Source organism: Acaromyces ingoldii (assembly GCF_003144295.1).
Source record: "Acaromyces ingoldii strain MCA 4198 unplaced genomic scaffold FA10scaffold_4, whole genome shotgun sequence".
NCBI lineage: Eukaryota > Fungi > Basidiomycota > Exobasidiomycetes > Exobasidiales > Cryptobasidiaceae > Acaromyces > Acaromyces ingoldii.
In genome coordinates, this window is record NW_020290250.1 from 1,161,104 (window position 1) to 1,181,627 (window position 20,524).

General features: G+C 55.6%; 8 protein-coding genes across 8 annotated transcripts; 5 read left to right on the top strand and 3 right to left on the bottom strand.

Moving 5' to 3' along the window:
- Positions 1–179: 179 nt before the first annotated feature.
- On the top strand, positions 180–787 carry FA10DRAFT_142657 (hypothetical protein). The gene has a single exon (XM_025518050.1). The coding sequence runs from the start codon at positions 310–312 to the stop codon at positions 745–747; it is 438 nt and encodes a 145-aa protein (XP_025376552.1). The 5' UTR covers positions 180–309; the 3' UTR covers positions 748–787.
- A 1,797-nt stretch (positions 788–2,584) lies between these two features.
- FA10DRAFT_253494 (hypothetical protein) lies at positions 2,585–5,039 on the top strand. The gene is made up of 5 exons (XM_025519690.1): positions 2,585–3,056; positions 3,143–4,357; positions 4,426–4,535; positions 4,614–4,691; positions 4,757–5,039. The coding sequence occupies exons 1-5, from the start codon at positions 2,688–2,690 to the stop codon at positions 4,884–4,886; spliced, it is 1,902 nt and encodes a 633-aa protein (XP_025376553.1). The 5' UTR covers positions 2,585–2,687; the 3' UTR covers positions 4,887–5,039.
- A 773-nt stretch (positions 5,040–5,812) lies between these two features.
- Positions 5,813–7,951, top strand: FA10DRAFT_287233 (MFS general substrate transporter; the record flags this gene model as incomplete). The annotated part of the gene is made up of 5 exons (XM_025524130.1): positions 5,813–6,719; positions 6,790–7,113; positions 7,177–7,501; positions 7,573–7,829; positions 7,905–7,951. The coding sequence occupies 5 exons, from the start codon at positions 5,813–5,815 to the stop codon at positions 7,949–7,951; spliced, it is 1,860 nt and encodes a 619-aa protein (XP_025376554.1).
- Positions 7,952–8,049: 98 nt separating this feature from the next.
- FA10DRAFT_295227 (putative PHO89-Na+/phosphate co-transporter) lies at positions 8,050–9,956 on the bottom strand (the record flags this gene model as incomplete). Its single annotated transcript, XM_025524461.1, has 3 exons — positions 9,849–9,956; positions 9,140–9,786; positions 8,050–9,075 (listed from the first exon to the last, which is right to left on the bottom strand). The coding sequence occupies exons 1-3, from the start codon at positions 9,937–9,939 to the stop codon at positions 8,050–8,052; spliced, it is 1,764 nt and encodes a 587-aa protein (XP_025376555.1). The 5' UTR covers positions 9,940–9,956.
- Positions 9,957–10,540: 584 nt separating this feature from the next.
- On the bottom strand, positions 10,541–14,072 carry FA10DRAFT_242816 (hypothetical protein). Its single transcript, XM_025519291.1, has 8 exons — positions 13,549–14,072; positions 13,349–13,413; positions 13,201–13,281; positions 12,697–13,131; positions 12,330–12,626; positions 11,232–12,268; positions 11,087–11,147; positions 10,541–11,029 (listed from the first exon to the last, which is right to left on the bottom strand). The coding sequence occupies exons 1-8, from the start codon at positions 13,970–13,972 to the stop codon at positions 10,700–10,702; spliced, it is 2,730 nt and encodes a 909-aa protein (XP_025376556.1). The 5' UTR covers positions 13,973–14,072; the 3' UTR covers positions 10,541–10,699.
- A 114-nt stretch (positions 14,073–14,186) lies between these two features.
- On the top strand, positions 14,187–16,339 carry FA10DRAFT_267929 (hypothetical protein). The gene is made up of 3 exons (XM_025522102.1): positions 14,187–14,677; positions 14,742–15,637; positions 15,694–16,339. The coding sequence occupies exons 1-3, from the start codon at positions 14,201–14,203 to the stop codon at positions 16,115–16,117; spliced, it is 1,797 nt and encodes a 598-aa protein (XP_025376557.1). The 5' UTR covers positions 14,187–14,200; the 3' UTR covers positions 16,118–16,339.
- On the bottom strand, positions 16,322–18,882 carry FA10DRAFT_242820 (actin-like ATPase domain-containing protein). The gene is made up of 3 exons (XM_025519292.1): positions 18,679–18,882; positions 18,118–18,610; positions 16,322–18,045 (listed from the first exon to the last, which is right to left on the bottom strand). Exons 1-3 carry the CDS (start codon positions 18,857–18,859, stop codon positions 16,455–16,457), a joined length of 2,265 nt encoding a protein of 754 aa, XP_025376558.1. The 5' UTR covers positions 18,860–18,882; the 3' UTR covers positions 16,322–16,454.
- Positions 18,883–18,978: 96 nt separating this feature from the next.
- On the top strand, positions 18,979–20,433 carry FA10DRAFT_267931 (hypothetical protein). Its single transcript, XM_025522103.1, has 2 exons — positions 18,979–19,188; positions 19,248–20,433. The coding sequence occupies exons 1-2, from the start codon at positions 19,031–19,033 to the stop codon at positions 20,356–20,358; spliced, it is 1,269 nt and encodes a 422-aa protein (XP_025376559.1). The 5' UTR covers positions 18,979–19,030; the 3' UTR covers positions 20,359–20,433.
- Positions 20,434–20,524: the final 91 nt, after the last annotated feature.

The following is a 20,524-nucleotide window of genomic DNA, read 5'->3' on the forward strand; positions in this document are numbered from 1 at the left end:
TCCAATGCCTGCGGGTCCCATGTTCTGAGGAGGAGTTGGAGCCTGCATCGTCCGACTGATTCTCTTTACGCTAAGATCCTAAAGAGAAGAGTTGAGGGGAGGAGCAGCACAGAGAAAGGAGAAGAGGCGATACGAGTCGAGTCGCAATTGGAGAGAGGCTGAGAAGAAAGACGAGACGAGGCGAGAATTGTTGTGGTATACAGTCGCCGAAGTGACGTTGGGCGCAACCAGGGATGACAGGAGCGGGGCCCAGGGGAGGACGGAGAGGAGGAATCAGAGTGCTGGGAAGCCGAGGAAGAAGGGAGTAGAATGAGGAAATGTGAGGCGAAGGAAGAAATCAGTCGAAGAGAGGTAGACGGATACGACGAGCGATGGTTGAAGAGAGACGAAAAGAGAAAGAGAGAGAGCGCGAGGGACGGGGAAAGAGGGAGAGGGCGGCTGTGGCGAGTGCGCGCTGTCCCGTTCGTGCCTTTTGTGCAGGCGGACTCGGTTGGAGGCTGTGGACTATTATTTTTTTTGGGGGGAAATAAGGCTGTTGTGATGCTCAGCCCTCTTCGAGTAGTCAGGTTGAGTGTTCACACAGCTGCTCACAGACTACAACGGAAATCGTCCCTGAGAGCTATTCTTCCGCTCAAGGAGTCGAACCGAGTCGATTTGAGGGGGCGTGTGCGTACGCGTGTGTCTGTGTGCGGGTGCATTAGCAAAGGGCACACATCGCAAGAGAGAGAGAGAGGGACAGAGAGTTGAGCAATGACGTGGCGAGCTCCTCACTCGCGCGCGGCTTCAATCGAGCGAGGGCGGGCCGACCATCAACTCACTAGAGACGCGATTCGTCCGAGACTGGCCGAGGGTGGGGGGATCTTGGGCCCTTGGTGGTCGATCAGCCCAGGTGAAGCTAGCGGTCAGTCAGCTTGGAGAGATGTAGTTAGGACTGGTTCGTGCGACACAATGCTGGTTCAATCTGCGTTCGCCGACGCCCGAGCTGATAATAAAATGTCCGCCGGGAAGAAGAGGGGGTGACGAAAGCCTCGATCAAGAGCGCCGCAGGACGTGCCGCAATGGAGTGAATTCTAGGGAAAGATATAGGGCAGGTGTCGTCGAGATCGGAAGCGCAGACCTGTCACAAGCGAGAGTTGAGAGCGGACAAGGAGACGATCGAAAGAGAGCCTGAGAGACGATGAGAGGACAAGTGAACGAAGCCGAGAAGACGGAAGAAGAAATGCTTGCGACGACGACTGCGAAAGAGGCGTGGAAAGAGAGAAACAGAGAGGAAGAAAGCCGTATAAGGAGGGGAAAAAAGGACGAGATAGGCCGATGAGGGCTGGGACCTGCCTGTCGTGGCGGAATGATGGTCGGTGGTGAAAGAGCGAGCCTTTCAAGCTTGCTTGCAAGCGTCTGCCTGTCACCGACCTAAAATTATCCAGCAAGCGTCTTTTTTGATCTTCGGGAATTTTATTCTTGCCTTGGAGAATAATGTGCCCTTAAACTTATTGCCGAGGAAGGCAGCCCACGGCAACATTGATCGTCTGGTCTGCCAATGTGCAGGTGACCGAGTCTCGCCTCTTCAGACACTCGTCGCCGTCTCTGCCTACATGACATGTCCAGTTGTCTTTGTTTTACGGGAGGCGGAAGGCAGGCGAATAGTGCACAAAAAGCGCCACGTCACACGCTGCCTTGCTGAGACCAACCAACACGCGAGCAGACCGAGCACAAGCCGATGTCGCGTAGCGCGTCTTGCCACGTCGAAAATAAGCTTCCTTGCGAACGTCACCAGCCAGCCCCTTTTCCTTTTTTTACCCCTTAGGATTCACAACTCGACGAGGTGCACGGCTCGATTTGAGAGCTGGAATTTAGACGAATTGAAAAGACCGGCGATAGTTGCTGTCGTGAGGACGTAATGATGAGCAAAGGGCAATCTGCGTAGCGCGCCCATATTGCGTCGATAGCGCCAAATAATATCAGCGCCACTGGGGCACCGGCCAGCCCATCTTCAAGGCACTGCTCGTATGAAATAGAGTAGCATCCTCGTTAGTTGGCGTGTCTTTCTAGGAGGTCAAGGAAGAGACGAATCTCATAACTTCCAGATTTCGTGCTGCCTCCCAGCCATTAGCGTAGAGAAGACAGGCCACACGAGACCTTGCTTCTTGCCACAGGCCCACACAGGACATCGACGAACCGTGCTGAGCATGACGAGGCATGGAGGCAAGCGTCAAAGCCAGAGCCGAAATCTATGCGAGTTCGCCCCGCAGTAAGCCTCTGAGTCGCTCTTCAGCCTTCTGACCATTGCCGCCGGGCTAGGAACACAGACGACAAACAGATCGAGTCATAGCCTTGTTTCCTGAGGTGAATTTGAAGCGATACGCCAGATTTTGTTTTCGGGCCTTCCATGGTCCTAATATTCAAAAAGAACAAATCGAGAGGATTCGGCCGGGCTGGCCGCCGGGTTTGTGAGAGCTTGTCGCGAAAAGTCCAGAATTTAAGCTAGCCGGTCAAATCTGTCGAAACGCGCCGCATCTAGCATGAGGAAAAATTACGTTCATGCGAAAAGGTTCCAGACAGACGCTTGACAGTCGAGGGCAGTGCAACGCACTGAAACAAAATTCATAAAGGGGGGAAAGAGAGGAAGGCACGATTCCTTCTCGTCAGCCCAACAGGACCGCCAGCAGGACCGGAAGACGAGGATCGAGATGAGCGCTCCTGGATACCATACCCTCAAGCAGGAGCGTGGAGATAGTCCCGGCAGTGTCGAGATGGCCGAGATGAAGCATGGCAGCGGAGGGGCTAGTGGTGCAAGCGTCGCCGATGATGCACCGAGACAGGCTGCGAGGGTGGATACGTCCGAGTCGAATGACGACGAAGCGACGACGAAGCACAAGGATGCACTGTCAAAAGATGAGCTCCGGGCTCTGCTTGCACGCAAGCCGACGCTCGACGACCTCTTCTTTGACCTCCTCTTCGCCGCCGCCCTCTCTGTCTACAACTCCAACGTCGCGCTCGACTCAATCTCACAGGTGGCAGGGTACATGGGCATCTTTGCCCTTCTCTGGTGGTCATGGGTGAGCTGTCATTGAGAGAGATTGCTGTAAACCCGAAGTCCTCATGACTCCTCTCTCCCTCTCTTTCCTCGATGGTTTGCGAGTAGTGGACCCAAGTCATGTACGATGTCCGCTTTCGAACGGGCAAGGATATGCGCTTCTCGCTCAAGATTGCACACCGCATCGTCAGGGCTGCTTTGCTGGGCATCTGGCTTGCGTTCAGCACTACCTCTTCCGAGTTCGCCCGTCAGAGCTTCACAAATTTTTCCACCATCTACGCCCTCAGCCGTGCTGTCCTCGCCATTGATGAGCTTTTGATCGTCATCGAGACTGCACGCGACTGCGATATCTTCCAACGGCCAGGCCAGCACCGCCGAAGAGCATACCGCACGTTCTGGAAAAAGACGACACCGCACTGGCTCTGTATCACTGCCAACATTGTCGCCTTGATCCTATGGGTCACGAGCCGACTCGAAGCCGGGGATGAAGGGCTCTCGGGCGCTCAGTTGGGGATGTGGATGGCCGGCATTGGCTTCGAGCTGGTTGTTCGCGTCTTTGTCGAAGCAACAGACATGCTCCCGCCGCTTATGAACACCTCGATTGCCGAGCGGGTCTCTCTGCTCCTTCTCATCATCTTCGGCGAAGCATTTCAGGGCATTGGCACAGCCCTCAACAACATCAGTCCGGGAGGCAGAGACTGGGAGCGAGGAGGAATCCCCTCTGGCGGCTGGGGAACGCACACCATCATCCAGGCCGTTGCAACACTTGTCATCATTCTTCTCCTTTTCCACAGCTACTATAAGGGAACAGCGGTCGGGGGTGAGGTTCGTTCGGCAGAGATCGAAAACACCTCCATCGTTGTCTTCATTTGGGGCACTCTTCACCTGATCCTCCACCTTGCGTCCGCTGTCATCGTCGTCGGCATGAGAAAAATCACCCTCTTCATCAATACTATCGAAGCTGCCGATCGCTTTCTCAGCAGCCCCCAGGAATACGTGCCGCAGACGCCCGATTGGAGTTCCTTCACCTCGGACAAGGTCGTTGGCCTTTTTGCTGATTCGATTCCAAGCGTGTCGAACATCACCGATTACTATGAGCGTTCACTCGTCTCGATGCTAAGCGTCATCATTGGATCGAATGGTGCGCAGATCCCACAGGTGGACACGGCGGACGGCATTGTCAATGCCACGCTCCTCTTGAGCTCGAACAACGTCACAATCCCCTCGTCGATCTCTTCTCAGCTCGGACAATTTCCAGTCATTCAGCAACAGGCAATCATCACCGATAGCCTCGATGTGTATGCCGGCAAACAAATCTTCCAGGTGCGCATTCCTTTCTCATCTGGGCGTATTCGCTCGAGACCTTTCTGACCCTTTGTGAACCTGCACAGTATAAGTATGTCTACCTCTCTGCGGCCATCTATCTCTTCTCCGACCTCGTCCTCAAGGCGATACAGGGTCTCTCGCTGATCCGAGAACGGGACTTGGGCCTGATCGGCAAGTTAGTCTTTTCCGATTAAAATTGTTTGCTGTCGTAGGATTGCTGCTGAAACTCTGCCCTTCTCTCCTGCCATCACAGCCTCGCTATCCGTTTTGTCTTTGCAATTGTCCTCGCCCTCATCCAGATCGTCTACATCAAAAGTGACGGTCCTCCAACGTGAGTTTATGGAGCATGCCCTACAGGTCAGAGAGTAACCTGCTGAATGTTGGTCCGTTCTAAAGCACCGCTACATTGTACGGTGGCTTGGCAATCTGCGCGGCGCTGCTTTGTGTCGAGCTCCTCATCCAGCTCATCTTTGAGCGCTACACCGAGAAGAGAAAGGGACGGTTGACAACCTTCCGCCTGCGATGAGACTCCCTCATACCTTCCCTATCCTGCTTGCATCGCTTCTTCGCTCGCCTCTGGGGCTTAGCGGTGCATGCTGTTCGATGATTGACTCTTTCTTGGATGTAATATGTTGGATGTAATATACTCTTCAGTGTGATCTCAAATCTATGTTACCTCGCTTCTTGACTGCCGATCGAAGAATCCAAAGGCACATCCTGTGGCGTACCGTGTGTCGCTTTGCAAGCGATGGGAGAATGCTCTCTAGAAAGGTTGGGTCTCTGTGATGCTCCATCGGTGTTTCCACATGCGAAAAGGCTCTTGCGGAGATCAAGACAGCACCATGCTATTTTATCTGCACACTTCTGACCCCATTGTATTTCTCCCTCGCCTCCATGCCGTTGCATCCCTTGTTCCGGAGCCAAGTTGATCCTCCACTAAATTTTGGCTCGCGATCGGCCTCTTTCTCACGTGTTTAGACTTGATCGAGATTCGGAGATTTATGCCGGACATCTAAGGAGATCGCAGGAGAGCGTCATGGCCCAATTTTATCAAGTAAGCCTCTCCACCGCGGCATGCCGTATCCGTGAAGCTTGGCAAAATGGAGGTTCTGCGCACAGCAGGCTGCTGAGAAGCACTCTACATGCGAGCAGAGAAGTCGATGAGGCGGGCCTGTGGTCCCACGGCTTAAAATTTCGAAGCAGGTACTGTGAATCTCATCCTTACCACAGGAGCGCGGGCGGGTTGTAAATCTTGACGTCGGTGACGTTGGGGAAAGAAGAAGCCCTTCGCACTTACGCAAGCACTTACCTATGGGCTGCATATATGTATGCTGTGTGTACCTCATGGAAAGGAATGTTTTCATCAAGTTCCTTCCTGCCGCTCTACTCCTGCGTTCTTTGGATCTTCTTCTCCTCCCTAGCAGACAGAAGCGGCATCTGGCATAGACAAAGATGGACTCGTTCCACGAGACGCTTGCCGGGCAGATCATCTATCGCCTCAGTGGACGCAAGGTGCTCCAATACAAAGAGGAGGACCCTGCCTTTGGCGTTCCAGAAAGGTACTACAAAGGCTTGAGCAAAGGCAGCCCGACTAGCGAGGTCGCACCGACAGAAGAAAAACAGGTCCAACAAAGACCACCGGTACGCACAGCACAAAGCAACCGGAGCGCTCAAAGTGGCGACACTCGCTTTTACACGCCACGAGAGGAGCGTCAAGAAGCCTTTGAGACTTCCTCATTGGGCACCGGCACCACCGTAGGTGAAGAACAAGGGAAGAATACACACACAGAGGCTGGTAAGGAGGCGCAAGAGGAGACAAATGCGCCCGTCAAGGCCAAGCCTGATCCGAACCTCGTCAGCTGGTACGGACCAGAGGACCGCGAGAATCCACGAAACTGGACCGTCACGAAGAAATGCTTTGTGACCTTCAACTTGTGTATCTTGACGTTCAGCATCTACATGGGGAGCTCCATCGTGACGCCTTCGCTGCAGGAGCTCGCGAGCTACTTTGAGGTCTCGCCCGTCGTCGCCACGCTCTCCCTAACGCTCTTCGTCATTGGCTACGGTGTTGGCCCCATGGTCCTTGCGCCGCTCTCGGAAATCCCCGCCATTGGAAGGAATGCCCCATACATCATCACACTCGCCATCTTTGTCGGCTTGCAGCCAGCCGTTGCAACTGCAAAGACACCCGCCACCTACTTCATCCTCCGCTTCCTCTCGGGCGTCTTTGGCTCGCCAGCCTTGGCTACAGGTGGTGCTTCGATTGGGGACTTATTTGAGCCTAAAAAGAGGGCTTACGCAATGGGAGTGTGGGGCCTTTCCGCGGTCTGCGGTCCCACTCTCGGTCCTCTGATCGGAGGTGAGTCAGCCGGATAGGATATCTCCGAGCAATATAGCACGACACTGATTCTCATAATGGCTCACAAAAGGCTTTGCTTTTGATGGTCTCGGCTGGCGCTGGACCATATGGCCCTTGGCGATCCTGTCGGCTACTTCGCTTGTCTGGCTCACCTTCTTCCTTCCCGAAACGTCCTCGACCAACATCCTCTACCGAAGAGCCGACCGTCTAAGACGAAGGACAGGCAACATGGACTTGTACAGCGAAGGCGAGGTCATGATGAAGAACATGACAGGAAGCGACGTGGTGCAGATGACGCTGGTAAGGCCCTTTATCCTTCAGATGGAGCCCATCGTCGGGCTGCTCAACCTTCACATCGGATTCGTCTACAGTATTCTCTATACCTGGCTCGAGGGTGAGTTCCACAGATTTCGGCAGGCGAGTTTGAGAAAATGCTAAACTGTGTTCTTTCCTGCAGCCTTTCCGCTCGTCTTTGGTCAGGTGTACGGCTTCAATTCGGGCGAGCAAGGCCTTGCCTTTTTGGGTCTCTTCGTTGGCTCCGTCCTTTGCTACGTGGGCTTCTGCATCTACTCCCGTCTCCACCTCGAGCCTCTTTTCGACAAAAAGGGCGGCATGATTGACCCGGAAGATCGCCTTCTTGTCGCCATGTTTGGCTGCGGCTTCATTCCTCTGTGCCTGTTTGGCTTCGGCTGGACAAGCACGGCGTCGATTCACTGGATCGTGCCCATTATCTTCAGCAGCTTCTTTGGCGTTGGCACTTTTCTTTTGTTCCAAGCCATTCTGTGAGCCTACCCCATTCTTCCCAGTTGCATGTCTACACGCTAATGCCTCTCCACGCCTCCACCCTATTCAGAAACTACGAGGCAGATGCCTACCCGCAATACGCCGCCTCAGTCCTTGCCTCCAACGATCTATTCCGATCCCTGATGGGCGCCGCATTTCCCCTCTTCGCTCGTCAGATGTTTGAGAACCTAGAAAAGCTCAACGGGCCCGCCGCCTTTCCGGTCGCATGGGGATGCGTGTTGCTTGGCTGCATCGGTCTCGCCCTTTGTCCACTTCCATTCATCTTCTACAAGTACGGAGCGAGGATCAGGAAGTACAGCAAGTATGGTGAGTAATTCTTTCCTCGATGCGACCCATGGTCAGAGCATTTGCTGACCGAACATCTCTCTTCTTGCCTAACAGCGACGAGCGAAAAGCCAGTCGAGCCGGAGACCTTCAACGACGCCTAACTTTACTATATAGAAGCATACCATCGCGTGGAGCGTTGTGGAAATCATTGAATTCTTTGCAGGTGTAACGAACGTTGCACACAAAGTGCCGTCGAGATCTAGACAGACCAGCGAGGAGCGTTGAGGACGACGGCGAAGGTCAGCCCAGAGATTAGACCAGCAATGGGCAATGTGAGAACCCAGGAAAAGAAGATCCAAAGAACCCCTTTCCAGTTGGTCGCTCTGCCACCATCGCAGAGGGACACGGCGATGGTGGCACCCGTGATGGACTGGGTCGTGCTCACTGGCAAGCCCAAGTAGCTCGCAAGGACGACAGTGATGGAAGCACCAAACTCCATCGAAAAGCCACGAGAGGGCGAATGAAGCGTCAGACGATTTCCAAGCACGCTCATTAGCTTCCAGCCGTAAGTGCCTAGACCAATGACGATGGCGGCACCTCCGAAGACGAGAATCCAGATTGGCGTCGGCTCTGTGCTCGATGGAAACAATTGCGTCGACCACACAGAGTAGACAACCGAAAGCGGACCGACGGCATTGCTGACGTCATTGGCGCCGTGTGCAAATGAGGCCGTGCAGGCGGTGAGGACCTGGAGGAAGCTAAAGAGATGCTCTGCCTTATTGTCGTAGTGGGCTGAATGTTTATGGATGGCCTTGAGACGTGCGACCTCCTTGTCCGATCCATTCATCTGCAACTTGTGGATGTCGGTGCGCAGTCCAGCCGAGACGGTGTACCAAGCCCAGGGAAGAGCATTGTAGCGAAGAGTCGTGTACAGATTCCAAGGCTCGATCCAGCTTCCGTCGAAAGTACGGTAATTGGGTGGGACCGGTCGACCATCGGGGCCAGTGGTGCGGTCTGGTTGAGAGAGCTTGGCCTCGAGCATTTGAAGCTTTGACTTCTCAACTGTTGGTTCGTCTGTTACAGGCCGGTCTTTGTCCATCGCCAGCTTCTCATCGTTGCCGTCTTTGCTCGATTCCCGGTCTTCGTCATGTTCCGATTGCTGCCTCCTGTTGCTCGCTTCGACGTCGTCGGCATTGTTGATGGACGCCGGTACGTGATCGTCCTCGCGATGGCCAGCATAGTAGTCGGGCACCGCTGAGTCTGCGGTAACAGCATCTTCGGGCGCCTGTCTGCTCCATAGGAGAGGACCCATGCAAGTGGTACCAATGAATGGTGTAGTCGCCCCTCACAACTTGGCAGTAGACCCACGGCAACCAAAAGATGAGCGATAGAATCGAGACGACCGCTGCTGTTCCCACGACAGCCCCGGCCGTGACATTGGGCGGAAGTTCATCCAAATTGAGCGAAGGGGAGCCTTTGACGATGATCGACGTTGTGAGTACGCCAGCAACGATGAAGAAGTAGACTGGCGAAGCAATAAGACCCATCTTGACGGGTGAGCTGGAGCGGAGAACGAGGTACTTGGTGATGAGAAAGGTAATGGCCGCAAGGCAGCCAGCTACGGCGGGTGCGATGCCCCATGAGGCAAAGATCTGGCCTACGCCGTTCCACCCCCATTTGACGGAGCCTCCGTGACCGTGAAGTGCGATTCCTACGCCAATAATTGCGCCAACGACGGTGTGTGTCGTCGAGACCGGCATGGCGTTTCGTGTGGCTATAGTGAGCCAGGTGCAGCTGCCGATGATGACGCAGGTAAAGCCGAGGAACAGGACAGCAGCATCGCCGTTGAACTCGTCCAAGTCGATGATGCCGTTCTTGATGGTGCTTGTCACTCTAGCACCGACCGCCACGGCACCTGCAAACTCGCAAATGGCAGCTGCGAGCATCGCTTGTCGGAAAGTCAAGCTGCGCGAGCTGACAGAAGTGGCAAAGCTGTCTTTTGCACTGTATTAGCTTCTGTCTCTTTCTCGGCCAACAAAGCGACAACGGCAGACTCACTAGCGACATCGTTTGCACCGATACCGTAGGCATCGATGAATGCGCCAATAAGGGAAATGGCAAACAGGTAGTTGTACTCTGTCCAAGCCATTGTGAAAGAGCCCTTAAAAGTAAGACAGATGCGAAGAAGTTGCTTCTTGCTCCGTTTGTGAACAACGTTCTGCCCTTTTTTATAGCTCCATGTTTGCTATTTCCCTAGACAATTCCCACGACCCATCGTAAATTCAGGGACCAGATCGTTCAAAGCGCAAACCATGCACCATTCCACCAGCAACCGCCCAGAAGCAACAACGTAACGAAGTTGGAGGAGCGAACGTGGACATGGTCTCCGACACACATTGGAGTGCACCGTTATCGGTAGCCAGGTCGAAAGAGGCCGTGTCGTCAGGTGAATTTGTGGTACCATAAGTGGCAGATGCTACTGCTGCTGCTTCTTGGCTTACATTGCCAAGTCTTCGCAAGTGTGTCGAGAGCGCAAGATCCAAGCAGCTAGGGACTTTCTTTCATCAGGCAGCCTGACTACTTTAAAAGAGTACTGGAGCCTCAACCAAGCAAGCGAGCGAGGCCACGTTCGAAAGGGACGGAAAGTTGGCGCAAGACAATGGTACTTGTCTTGGCGCGTGGCGCCAAGAATCTCACCAAATCGGGCCAAGACGCACGCCAATCCGAGAAAATCCCAGGCACAGAAATAAGGCTTCACTGATTTCATTATGGGCAAGACCAACAACGTCAAGAGATGAATCACATCAAGTTACATGACAACACGTTGTCGTGAGATATACTTTGGCCGTGCAAGGAAAGGCCGAGATCTTGATCTACTGGCTTCTTTCGCGAGATTCGCCAGCGCCTACCTAACTCTCCTCAGCCGTTGGCTCATCGTGCTGTACCTGGGCCTCTAAGTCTTCGTTAGTGTTGGTGTCGCCTGCGTCAAAGTCTTCGTCACTGTTGGTGTCGCCTGCGTCAGCGCCTTCTTCCATAGCCGTGTCCTTGGCTGCATCTCCCTGGGTTTCTTCGCTGCCCCGTGCATCATCTTGCAACGTGGCTGATTGCTCCTCGCTACCGTCAGGCGCTGCTTTCGTCTTTCCTTCGGAAGCTGAAGCGGCAGCAGCAGCAGCGGCGGCGGCGGCGGCATCCGCAGCCTTCGGGTTGAAGCGCAGCCTCGATTCGTAGAAGTTCAATAGCTAAGCGAAGCCCGTCAGAGCTGAGCATCGACAAGATACACGGAATCTTTTACACACCTTCTGGGGACATCGGTAGTGCACAACCGACGCTTCGTAGATAACTCGCGATCCATTCTCGCTTTGAGAGTAGGTCAAGAAGAGCGTCAGTACCAACTTCTCTGGGAAATGACCTTCAAGAAGGAGGAAGAAAAGGAAGCCTCACAAGACGCAAAAGACGAGCAGCTTGCCATTTTCGTCCTTCTCCACCGTCTCGATTTGCTTCACGACCTGTTCCCAGTCACCCAGGCGATGGTACCGCTTTGCGTCCATCCTCCTCCGCTGGCGATTCGCCTCCTCGGGATCAAGCCTCTTGAGTTGCGCCTCGCTAAGCACGTCGTTGTCTTCCTCGTCTTCTGTCGGCTCAAAGGAGTCGAAACCTGGTCGCTTGTGCATGGCTTTCAACGCCGTCCTCTCCCTTCTAGACGCTTGCTGCAAGACCGTGTCCATCGACGTCGAAGTTGCTCGGACAGATGAACGGCGGCTTTGGGACAGTGTCTGGGAGCTACTCCTCTCCTTTCTACTCGCATTGCTTGTCCGGCTCGCAGCCTTTCCACCCTTGGCGGCTCGGCTACCACCGACGCTCTTTGTCATCGTCTTGAGCTTGGGTGCATTCTTCCAGTAGTCGGACAGCATATCCTTTGCATTCTCGGCGTCCTCTTCGCGAACCCACGAGTTGTGCTCGGGGCCATAGCCCTTCCACGAGACAAGGTAGGCCACTTCGTCCTTCTTGAAGCGTCCTGAATCGTGGCTGAGGATCGCATCAATCTCATACTCGTCCTCTGGCGTCTCCTCGCCTTCATCCTCGGACTCTGCGCCTCGAGCGCTTTCGATGGCCATGCTGCTGGCCAGGGAGCCCATGGGGTCGTAAGGCGGGAGCACATCGGTGTCCTCGTCAATGCCCTTCTGGAAGATGCTCCAAAGGTGGCTTGGCATGTGCTCCTTGCGAATCACGACCTGGTACACAAACTCGTCGAACCAGGCGTCAGTCATGCACATATAGCCGTCCTTGCCGACACCATCGGCGCCCCAGCTGTTCTCGACGCGGTAACGGACCGGCTTTCCCTTGTCGTCGAGGTGCACGCCAGTGATGACCATTGCGTGGGTCATGGAGCTCTCTCCGAGCTCGATCCTCTCGGCCTTTGTAAGGCCAAGCTTGATGCCATACGCCAACTCGTAGCCAAAGAGGTCTGTGTCCATGATCTAAAGAGCGAGACAGTTAGCATCCAGATTTTTCGACACAGCAAGGGATGTGCAAACTCACACCCGAGGCCGTCTCGCTGAATTGGCCCACATCACAGCCAAAGAAGACGGGCAGACCAGCCTTGATGCTGGCGACGACGCTATCCTTCATCTGCGTCGTTGAGGTATTGACGTAGAGAACCGGGCGTCCACCCCAGACGTTTTGCAGACGGTCAATGGAGATGAGCTTGTTGAAGGCGCGCCGAGGATCGTTGACGAGAGAGCAGGCGCCCTGCGTCGTAAAGGATCCAGTCTGCTCCTCTGCAAACTTGACGGGCGTCGTCTTGAGGCTCTTAAACTTCCCATCTGCATCGTAGTACTTTAGGCGAGAGAAGAGCAAAGCGGTCAGATGGGAAGGCGTGATTCCAGACAGCAGGGACGACACATACGTCAAAGGTAAACTCGTCATTTGGCATGGGTGGCACACCGAGACTGATGGCCATGATCCTGTAGACCTCCTGCATCTGCACGTCCTTGCGCATGCGAAGCGCTTTGACAGTGCAGGCCTGCATCTGCTCCTTTGTCAGACCTCCAGCTCGGGACAGGCTCGACATGGTGGCTTTCTTGAGCTCTCTTAGCTCGAGAGCGTACTCGCGCAGCTTGAGCGTGACGATCCAGTTGACCTTGTTCGAGTTGGAGCTGTTGTACGACTCTGGAAAGACCGACTTGGGAACGAGGCCGTACTTCTCAATCAGGTTGCACACCATGTCCCACTGGCCTCCGTCGTTGGTGGGCGCCGTCTTGAGGAAGCCAAAGACGCGGTCGTCGAGGGGCACATCGGCCAGTTCGATGCTGTTCTCGAGGAAAGTGTTGCTCTTCTCGAGCTTTGTGTGGGCAGGAAGAAGTGATTAGGCCGACTCCCAGCAAAGCTTGCAACCATACCTGTGGCTCACCTTGTCCCAGAAAGAGAGGTAGGATTGGCTGAGCTCAAAGTCCTTGAGGTTCAGCTTCTCCATGACCTCGACGCGCACGACCTGCATCCATTCGTTACTGAGCATGATTGATCACCAGAGAGAGGCACTCGTGCCTGCTTGCACTCACATTCGTAGTCGCAAACAGCCAACAGCGGCCCGAGCTTTTTTGATTGGTGACGGGCAGCCCTTGGCCTGAAAGGAGAGGGAAAGGGGCCGGAAAAAGAGAGAGAGAGAGAGAGAGAGAGAGAGAGAGAGAGAGAGAGAGAGAGAGAGAGAGCAAAAGATGTGAGCGAGAGGACATGGAGAAGTAGGGGCACAGCTGCTCACGCTTAAGAGTGTGGCTGTAGACATGCTGCGAGCTCGTCTCGGAGCTGCGATTGCGGAGACTGGTATTAATGGCGCCGTTGTGAAGCGTAATGGCGGCAAGCTGGCTCGTTGGCTTGGCAAGAGCGTCGGCGTCCCATGCCTTGACCGCACCGAGGTCGACGGTGGCATAGGCGCGGCCAGAGGACTTTTCGAGGCTGTCGTTGACGTCGCTCAGCGGCCTGCCACGGCGCGAGCTGGTACCAGCAAAAGCCTCGGCTGAGATGCGGTGGAGGCGGTCGGCAGCATGGTGGCCCGTTGGCAGCGAAAAGGTTGCAGAGGAGGGCGGGGGTGAGCTGCTGCTGGCTTTCTCGAAGCCGCTGCTGGCCCTGCTCGGAGCCGAAGCAAGCGAGGACGTTGGCTGAGGGCGCGAGGAGGCTGAACCCATCGTGCGAGCTGGTTGTGGTGCGTATCTGTCCCTCTCTCAAAGAGAAAGGAGGGTTGTTGAATATGGGGAAGGAGAGGGGGGCCAGGAGTTGGACTAAGCGCGTCCGATAAGGGGATAAGGACCCTAACGCAGAAGAAAGCGCTATTTGCGATAGGGACGCGTCTCAGGTGGCCTTAGCGCCGGCTCTCGTAGGTGGCTTTGCATCGCACACCCACACACACACACACCATGACTAATATCCGAGTGAGCTGCGAGCCTTGTCGCAAGCGCAAAAGCAGGTGCAGCAGGGACGAGCCGTGCTCCAACTGTGTTCTGAGAAACATCGGTCACCTATGCCTCTACGTGGGTGATGGCCGTCACATTATCGCTGGCCTTGACAGGAGCTTTGCCGATAACAGTGCGAGCAGCAGAAGCGCTAGTAGCAGTACCAGTAGCGTAGGCAGCAACCAGAGACTGAGCAGCATTGTCAGCAGCGCACAAGGCGGTGGCGGCAATGACTCCGCTGTGATGAGGCCGACAGACTCATCGCTCACTAGCTCAACATGGGTGGATGTTCGCTCACCACATACCCGCCCTCTTCCTTGGGCGCAACCTCGGTCGCAAGCGCAGCCACCACCGCTGATCGCGGACATTTCCTGGGCGCAGCTCAGCGATGTCTTGCCCCCGCCTCCACTCTGTCGAAGACTGTTGGCCTTCTTCCAGACTGTGTGTTGTCCCTGTTTACCTACAAAGGCTGCCCAAGAAGAGCTGCTCAATCGTTCATCTACAGGTCGAGGTTCTCGAAGGATTTGTCGACATGGATCAACTCGAGCAAGAGATCGAGGCGATGTGGTCGCAGGGAGTGTCCATGCCGCCGGTGTGGGTGGCCAACTACTTTCTCATTCTGTCCCTTGCTGCTGCCGAGGTGCCCAGCCGGCACGATCTCAGAGACACGTATCTCGACCTAGCCAAGAGCCGACAACTGTGGCTCGACTACGCTCTCAGCCTCCGCGCTTCCTCGAGGCGGAGGGGCACAGCGACGATTGAGGAGATCCGTTTCGAAGCGCTGCACGCAATCTCCTGTGCCGCTGATGAGGATTTAGAGGAATGCTGGGAGGCCACGGGCAGAGCGCTGCGCAAGGGAGCGGCCGTGGACTTGTTCCGCCCTGCGTGCGCCCCAGAGTCTCAATTTTCCGATCCACGGTGTCAGTTGCTCGCCTGGAAGATCCTCCATATGGATCGGTGGATGGCGCTCAACCAAATGCGTCCCTTGGGAGTCCCGCCTGCCGCCGTCCGTCTCACCTTTCCCAGCCCCTCGACTCCCATGATGCTCCAGCTGCATACACTCGATGCTTGCCACACCTACCTGCATCGCTTCGATCTCTTTTCGAACCAGGAACGATATGCAGAGGGCGAAGCGCTGCTCGCTGTGCTTTCAGAGCAAGCACGCCAGTCGCTGGCAGCGATAGGCGCAAACCCGGCCCTGTCGGAGGGGTTCGAGCACGGCAGCGGCTACAGCCACTTGGAGCCACGCCGGCTGCTGCGCATCATCTCCATCGCCACGGGCTTCCTCTACATGCGCTGCATCGTCGGTATGCGCTTCCTTCGCGATACCTCGGCGAGCTTTACTCTGCGCAACGCCAGCCTCGTGGCTGCCGAAGCCTTTCTCACGGTCGTACCTCCCTTGTGCGTGCCTGTCTGACTCAAATGCCCCACCGCTGTAGACTGACATACTTGTGCAGGCGGCAGCTCGTCGAGGATGGCAGGGAGGCCGTCTCCCTTGCCAAGACGACCAACCAACTCTTCAGCGCCGCACGCGTCTTTACCATTGCCACCCTCGGCCGTGACCTCAACGAGAGTGGGCTGGGAACGACGACGACAGCGAGGCCGTGGGCGGAGGCTTACTCTCCGCGTAGACTCACCAACAATCTCATGGAGATCATCTCGCTCCTCTCGCTGATGCAGGAGCGCGGCAGCATGCGCGCCGCCAATATGAAGGTCCTCCTCTACGACGTCTGCCTCTCCGACGGCGACCTCTCCAACGAGGCGCTTCTCGAGACTATCCTAGCGCAGCCCCCCGACGCTCAATTCCTTTCGACAAATTTCACGGAGCCCTACTCGCTTGGCGAGGCTCTCCAAGCCGGCGTTGATTGGCAGGCATCGTAAATCGATGAACACGCCTGAGTCACATGCGACGGCGTCATCCAGGTTGATATAGCTGCTCTCCTCCTCGGGGCGCATTCAAGATGGTAAGGTATCAAGAAACGTTGTCCAGTGCGGACAGTGTATATTAAGTCGTGTAACACCACCAAGGCGTCGAGGACCCGCAGATGCTGTCTCTTCCGCCTCTTTTGTACAAGACGTTGTATTCTCCAGGTAATGATGGATTCTCAGCATGTGTTGTGACATTATGTGTACAAGAGGCAAAATGCCAGCCTCCTCCATGGCAGAGGACCTCCCAGCAGGCGTGACAATGAAAAGGCGCGCGTGAACAGTCCGACCCTCACGGCTGCATAGCCGCGGCGAAGCGATGGTCCTTGAACCAGTCGGGGCCCTTTTCCATCCACTCCTGCTTTGAAACGGACACCCTTCGGAACTCGTCAGCCTCCTTCGAGGCCCATTTGGCCATGCCCCTCCACGCATCGAAGCGGACATCCTTTGCACGGATGACACGCACGCCCATGTCCACGGGCTGCGTGCTCTGAATCGAGCGCATGAGCCGGGTGTCAAAGTGGGGATACTGGGTATGTTGGCCCGTGACAAAGATGTTTGTGGCCAGCTTCCGCCTCGGCTCCAGGTCAAAGTTGCGCAGGATCAATGCACACAGCTCGTCGATGCCCGCCTGGTCGACACCGGCCTTGCTCGGCTGCCATAAGACCTCGGCCACCCGTGTCCGTTCAATGTTTAGGTGGATCTGATGCTGCTGCCCGACATCTTCGGGATCCCACTTCGGGTGTTCACCCCTCAGGAACGTCATGGTGAGCTTGTTCTTGCGAGCCTGTTGAGCTTCCCACGTGTCCTCCTCGGTAAATGTCGAGTCGTGCTCCAGCAGCCGCTTCTCGAGCGCAGCCATGGCCGTCGCTTCATCTTCCTCTTCCTCCGAATCATCCTCGCCTCGGATCTCGCGGTAGATGGCCCAGTCGTCATCGTCAGCCCCAAACGTGTCCTCGTCACCACCTTTTCTCCGCTTGCGAGAGCCCGTGGGCTGATCGCTGGCGAGGCTGGTGATATTCTTCATGCGCTGCTGCGCCGCCAGACTCTTTCTATCCGACAGCATCTCCTTTTTTCTCTTCTTGTCGCGGATTCGGCTGATAGATTCCTCGTAGATCTTGCGCTTCTTTTCTGCCCACGCCCGCGGATCGTTGATGCGTTCCTCTTCATCTAGTCTAAGCTCTTCTGCCTTAAGGCGTTCCTCTTCGGCCTTTTCTGCTTTTGCGCGCTTGCGTGCCTCATAGCCGGCCTTCATCAGCCGCTGCTTGCGCTTCTCCTTGAGCCGCTCTTCATCCAGTTCGTGGTCTGGGATATCGACGAGCGGGAAAGTTGGCTCCTCGACCGCCTCTACCTCCTCTCCTTCTTCGCCAAGCTGCTTCGCTCTACCCTTCTTGAGCGCCACTTCGATCTTCTTGATGGTGTTCTCGAGGTCCTGCTCCGACTTGAAGCCCTCCGACTCGAGTCGCTTGAGGTACTCTGCTTTGCGCTCCTTGTTCCTCCATTCTTTGAGCTTAGCATAGTACTGCAGGTCGTTCTCTTTTTGCATCATCTTCTCCAGCCGCGTCCGCTGAGCCTGCTCCTGCAGCCTCCTGCCCGCCTCTCGCTTCCTCTCAGCGATTGCTTCGAGCTCCTCGGCCGTCTTTTCCTCCTTCGCCTCGACGGTAAAGGGAAATTGCACGACCCGATCCTCCCTTGCTAGCTCCGAGGGCCGCGCCAGTCGACCAACGAATTCCTCGTATGTGTCATCGCCCGCATACACGTAGCACATGTTCTCGAGCATCCATGCGCTCTGTGAGGCGGTGACACGCGTTGGAAAGGAAGGATACTTGAGCTGAACCAGTCGAAGTAGGTGTTCTGTAGCGAGTGACCCTCCCCAATTGAGCCTTTTTTGATTTCGGCTCTCCGGTAAGCAAAACGTCTCCGAGCATCCAGATGGTTTCTGAGGGATCACTTACCTCTTTGAGAAGTCTATCAAGCCGCGCCCGTCTAGCAGCGGAACCACAGTCGTGCTCGTCTTCCCCGATGAGACCACCAAGCCATCCCTGACGTTGTTTTGGTACGCGGAAAAGAGCGAGTCGAGGCCATAACAGACCGAAGGCACACCATAGTTCTCAAAGAGAAGCTCCGACATGAGCGTTCGGCTGTGTGCCGGGTTGCAGAGCGTCTCGGTCATGAGTATAGGATGGGCCACGGTCGACTCGTTGATGCCGAGCTTAACGAAGGTGTGGTCCAAGACGTTTTCCATGACGTCAAAGTTTGTCACAACGTCGGTATCAAACGAGCTGCGCATTGAGCTTCGGCTGGAGGCGTCGAGGTAGCAATCAGACCCCGCGAGGAGGTAGCTGGTGCCCCGTTTACGATCCTTGAATTTGGAAATGACATTGTCGAAAGCAAAGGCGGGCCCTTTTGTGTCGGATGTGGCGAAGCCGGCTCGGAGCTCTGATGATCCTGCTCAGACTCACGCCGTCAGCATTCACCCTCTTTCTCAGATGTCTACAACCTGGTGAAAGACTGACCATTGTCAATGATCAAGGGCGCCCCTTGAGCCTTCCACGAGCTACCGGCGTACTCTCTTGTGCTGATGCCTTCGCCTGCTGCGCTGCTCTGCCGCTCGCCAATGTCGAATATCGGCGGTGGCGTGTACGATGAGGAAGGCGTGGTGCCATTCGAAGCAGAGGCTGTGGCGACAGGTGCCATCTCGTCGTCGTTGTTTGCTCTCGTTGGTGAGGAGGAAGATGTGCACGGGTCGCTCTTGGAATGGTTTTCGCCACGTGATGTTCCCCCCCCCCCCCCCTCCACCATCACTTGCTATTTTGCTCACTTCTTCCACTACTACTACTACTAGCATTAGCCAAAGGCAAATCGGAGATGTCCGATGAAGAGGGGCCTGAGCCAGGTCCATCAACGGTACCCGTCTTCAAGAAGCGAGGATCCAGGCCGCGTCATGCAGTATCGAACCAGACCCAACCCCAGGAGTCGAACGCTACATCCGAATTAAGGCAAGCTGAGGACGAAGAAGATCCGAGGTAAGGAAGAGAGAGGGGAGGACTCGGGATCTTTAAAAGCTGACCCACTTAGCCCGCAGAGACAATGATGTGTCGCTCTCGGACCTCGTTGCGCTGCATGCCCTCCGCCAGAAACCGCGCGGAATCGACCTGGACAGGCTCAACAAGGGTCAAAACGCCAAGAAGAAGAAAAAGAAGAAGCAAGAGGACGTGGCTGCTAAAAAGCAACAGACAGAAGAGGACCGATGGCAGGAGCAAATGCAGCGAGGTGGCCTCGTCACGAGAGGCATGCTTAGCGAAGTGTCGGGAAAGTCGACCAAAGATGAGAAAGGACAAGGGAGTGACTCGGACGACGACGAAGACGACGAGGATGAAGAAGAGCGCAAGAAGGCATCCGGTCCCCGCTTGGTCAAGCAAAATAATTTCCAGGGCGAGACGGGCACCGTGGATGTGGATAAGCACATGATGGCTTACATCGAAGAGGAGATGCGCAAACGTCGGGAGGCTGCTGCTGCGTCGAATTCTTCCACATCATCAAGTGCGCCGACCGGCGAAGCCGCTCTGCAGACGGTCCTCTCCAATCCGGAAGACGAGCTGTACGAGATTGCAGAAAAGTACCGGACACTGCAGCAGAGCGCAAAGGAGGCCATTGCATTGGCCAAGGGAAGGGCTCCACCAACTTTGCACCACGGCGAAGAGGGCAAGGAGCAAAGGCGTGAGAAGGAGGAGAAGGAGGCAGAAGAAGAGGAGGGCAACGTCACCTTGAGCTCGGCGATGCTGACGAGCGTGCCAGAAGTCGATCTTGGCATGACCCATCGACTCAAGAACATCCAAGAGACGGAGAAGGCGAAGCGGGCGATGGAGGAAGCGCGGCGCAACCGAGTCGCCCATCCATTTGAGGAGGATGATCAGTACGCCGCGGCTCGCTTCTTCCGACATCGAAACACAGTTCAGACGGATGCCGAGGCCCTGGAGGCCGCTCGTCGCGAAGCGGGCATGCTCGAAGACTACGATTATGACGAGGACGAAGTCGAAGAAGATGGTCTGCAAGGCAAGAAACCTCTGCCTCCCTCTCGGGGAGGAGGCGGGGCGCACAATGAGCCGGCGAAGAGGTCAAACTTCCAGATGGCAACCGACGATGCTGCCGTCGAGCGCTTCAAGAAGCGGCAGAGGAACCAACTCAAGAAATGATTGTGGCACTGTCCTCCCTTGTCCACCTCATCAGACGCATAGCCTGCTGCAAAAGAAATACATCACATATCAGAGATTGGACAATGAGGCTCATGCATGTGAGGGTTCTGGATACCGGTACTATTTTTACAGTAGCGAAATGAGCCACGACGATTAGTAGCATGAT